Genomic DNA, 2,841 nt, shown 5'->3' with positions numbered 1-2,841 from the left:
GCCCTTGGTAGAGTGCTGTGGCATCAAGCTCACAGCAACCTCCAGCTCCTGGGCTTCGGCTATTCTCTCGCCTCAGCCTCCTGGGTAGCTGAGACTACAGGCACCCACCACAACACCCAGCTATTTTTTGTTGTTGTTGCAGTTTGGCTGGGCTGGGTTTGAACCCACCACCCTTGGTATATGAGGCCGGTGCCCTACTCACTGAGCCACAGGAGCCACCCTGATTAAAAAATATTTTTATGGGCTGAATACTTTTGTACCTAATTTGCTAAAAATGTCTTTAACCAGTCCCTATTTCTGAATATCTTGCTTATTTCATCCTCTAGTGTAAGTAATACTATGGTGAATGTTTGTGTTTGAAGTACTTGCCTTTTTGATTACCCCATCTCAGTCCTCTATGTATATGAAACTTTCAAGGCTTCATCCATTCTGTCAAACTGCTTTCTGGATTCGTTATGCCAGGTTTCTATTCTAACCAGCGGTACTGCCAGCATCCTTGTCCTCAAGCTGGTGTTAATATAAACTTTTGCCAATCTAGCAGGGTTGGGAGCTTATCTGTCTTAGAATGTAATGATTCGGACGACATACTGAGGGTCAGACAGATCTTGGGTCTGTCCTTGCTGTGCTAACTATGCGACCCCTCCTAGGGAGGTTTTGAGGATTAAATGAAGTACTGTAGTGGTTAAAGCGCTTTAGAGTAGTTTTCCACCATCCGGCTGCTCTTTAAACCGGAGGTCCTTGGGCAGGCTCAGAGGAGGAGCGTCCGACCCCGGCGGCCAATCCAGAGGTGAGGCGGTGCCTCGCCCCCTCAGCCCTGCCCTCAGCTTAAAAGGGCAAAGAAAGGGCGCCGGGGACGTGCTGCGGTCGGTCCCGTCTCCTTGGGTTTAGAGTGCCGAGACTTTGGAGGCGTTTGTGACTATAAGAGAAGGTCTTCCAGCGTCCTCGATTCCCAACGGCTCCTTCTCCGCGGTGGCTCCCGCGTTGCGGCTCCTTTAAGTGTCTCGGGTGCGACAACGCCTGTCGCAGCGTCCTCCGCCAGTGGGTCCGCCTTGGGTCCCGGCGCCAGCGGTGCTCTCGGCCATGCTTGCCCTGCGGACCGGTCTGAGCCTGGCGCTGGGCGCGGGGCTGGGCGCGGCTGCAGAGGGCTGGCGGCAGCGGCGGGCGGATGTGCAGGCGGCGCCGGGGCTTCTGGGCCGGCTGCCCGTGCTGCCAGTGGCGGCAGCGGCGGAGGTGCCAGCCGTGCCCGGGGGACCGGCGGGCCGCGGCCCAGGTGAGCTGGCCAAGTATGGGCTGCCCGGGCTGGCGCAGCTCAAGACCCGCGAGTCCTACGTGCTGTGCTATGACCCGCGCACCCGCGGCGCTCTCTGGGTGGTCGAGCAGCTGCGGCCCGAGGGGCTCCGCGGTGACGGCGATCGCCGCTCGTGCGACTTCCGCGAGGATGACTCGGTGCACGTGTACCACCGAGCCACCAATGCCGACTACCGCGGCAGCGGCTTCGACCGCGGCCACCTCGCCGCCGCCGCCAACCACCGCTGGAGCCAGAAGGCTGTGGACGACACCTTCTACCTGAGCAACATCGCGCCCCAGGTAGCGCCCTTGCCCTAGTGCGATCGCGGAACGCAGGGCCAGCGTCTGTCCTCCTTGAGCCTCGGCTTGTTCGTCCGCAGAATCGAGGAGCTTTCGAGCGTGCGCTCGAGATCAGGCTCCTCTGATCACGTCGTGAGCCCTGGGCGGGAGGGAGGAGCCCTGGGGACGCCGGCTGTTCAGTGCGATCAGGGCTGGCACTCGAACCGTGAGTCCCCGGCCCCTTCCTGAGCTTCAGTTTCTCCGTATACTGAAGAAAGTGCGTGTAAAAGTAATGAGCACCCTTCCTGGCTCATTATTAGCTGCAAGGAGGGAAATGAGCCTCAGAGAGACATTGTTGCCCAGTGCCATACAGCAGGAAGAGAATTCAGTCTGTCCAGAGGGGCCTGAGTCTTCAGCCATTGTCCTACCCTGCTTGCCTCAAAGCAGGTAGAAGACACCAGGCACAGTTGGGATGTTTGTGCCAGTCACTGTGCACCCAGGTCTAGCCACCCTAAGTCCAGGCCTGTGGGATGGAGCCTGAGGTGGGGCTTGGCTGAAACCTGTGGAGTAGCAGCTCTAACCCTGACTTCCCCAACTTCCTTGCCAGGAAGGACTCAGTCCTCTACTTATTTTCCATTGTCCTGGGGGAGCTCCAGCGGGAGGCAGATTCATAACACTCCAAGCAGGCACTGCCCCTGGCTCAGCCTGGACTAGGACAGGGTTGGTTGTTGGGAGGGCTGGCCTTCCTGTGAGCACTTGGGCACTGGGGACTGGCTTCAGATTCTCAGTGAAAGGGAGAGGTGTGTTCTTCCTGCCACTCATTTGAGCTGAGACTTTGAGACCTGGGGGGTATGGAAGGGGTGGCCGGAGGAGGGTGGCCAGCACCCTTAGCCCAGCCCAGGCTCTACCCTCATGCCCTTAAGCCTGTTTCTTTGTGCTAGTCCCCCACTAGCATGCCCACCCCCTCAGAACCCAGGGCAGCCCTATGATAGAGGAAAGGTTTCTGTCACAGGCCCACTGAGCCCCACCTGTCCAACCAGGTGCCCCACCTCAACCAGAATGCCTGGAACAACCTGGAGAAGTACAGCCGCAGTCTGACCCGCACCTACCAAAACGTCTATGTCTGCACAGGGCCGCTGTTCCTGCCCAGGTGAGGCTGAGACCAGAGTCAGAGGATGGCAGGGCCTCCCACTTACTGAAACCCTTTCTGCCACGCATGCACCGGGCTTGCCCAGACTCTGGGTCAGTATCTGCTTTCTTTTTTTTTTTTTTTTT

General features: G+C 58.3%; 1 protein-coding gene across 1 annotated transcript in view; it reads left to right on the top strand.

Moving 5' to 3' along the window:
* Positions 1 to 833: 833 nt before the first annotated feature.
* ENDOG (endonuclease G) overlaps positions 834 to 2,841 on the top strand; it is a 4,163-nt gene continuing 2,155 nt past the window's right edge. The window contains exons 1-2 of the mRNA XM_003794919.3: positions 834 to 1,587; positions 2,607 to 2,716. Of these exons, the coding sequence (XP_003794967.1) occupies positions 1,081 to 1,587; positions 2,607 to 2,716 (617 nt within the window). The 5' untranslated portion in view covers positions 834 to 1,080. The remainder of the gene's footprint in view (positions 1,588 to 2,606; positions 2,717 to 2,841) is intronic.

This window comes from Otolemur garnettii, unplaced genomic scaffold (assembly GCF_000181295.1).
Source record: "Otolemur garnettii isolate 467f Iridium unplaced genomic scaffold, OtoGar3 scaffold00087, whole genome shotgun sequence".
NCBI lineage: Eukaryota > Metazoa > Chordata > Mammalia > Primates > Galagidae > Otolemur > Otolemur garnettii.
This window is presented reverse-complemented; position numbering and strand designations above follow the sequence as displayed.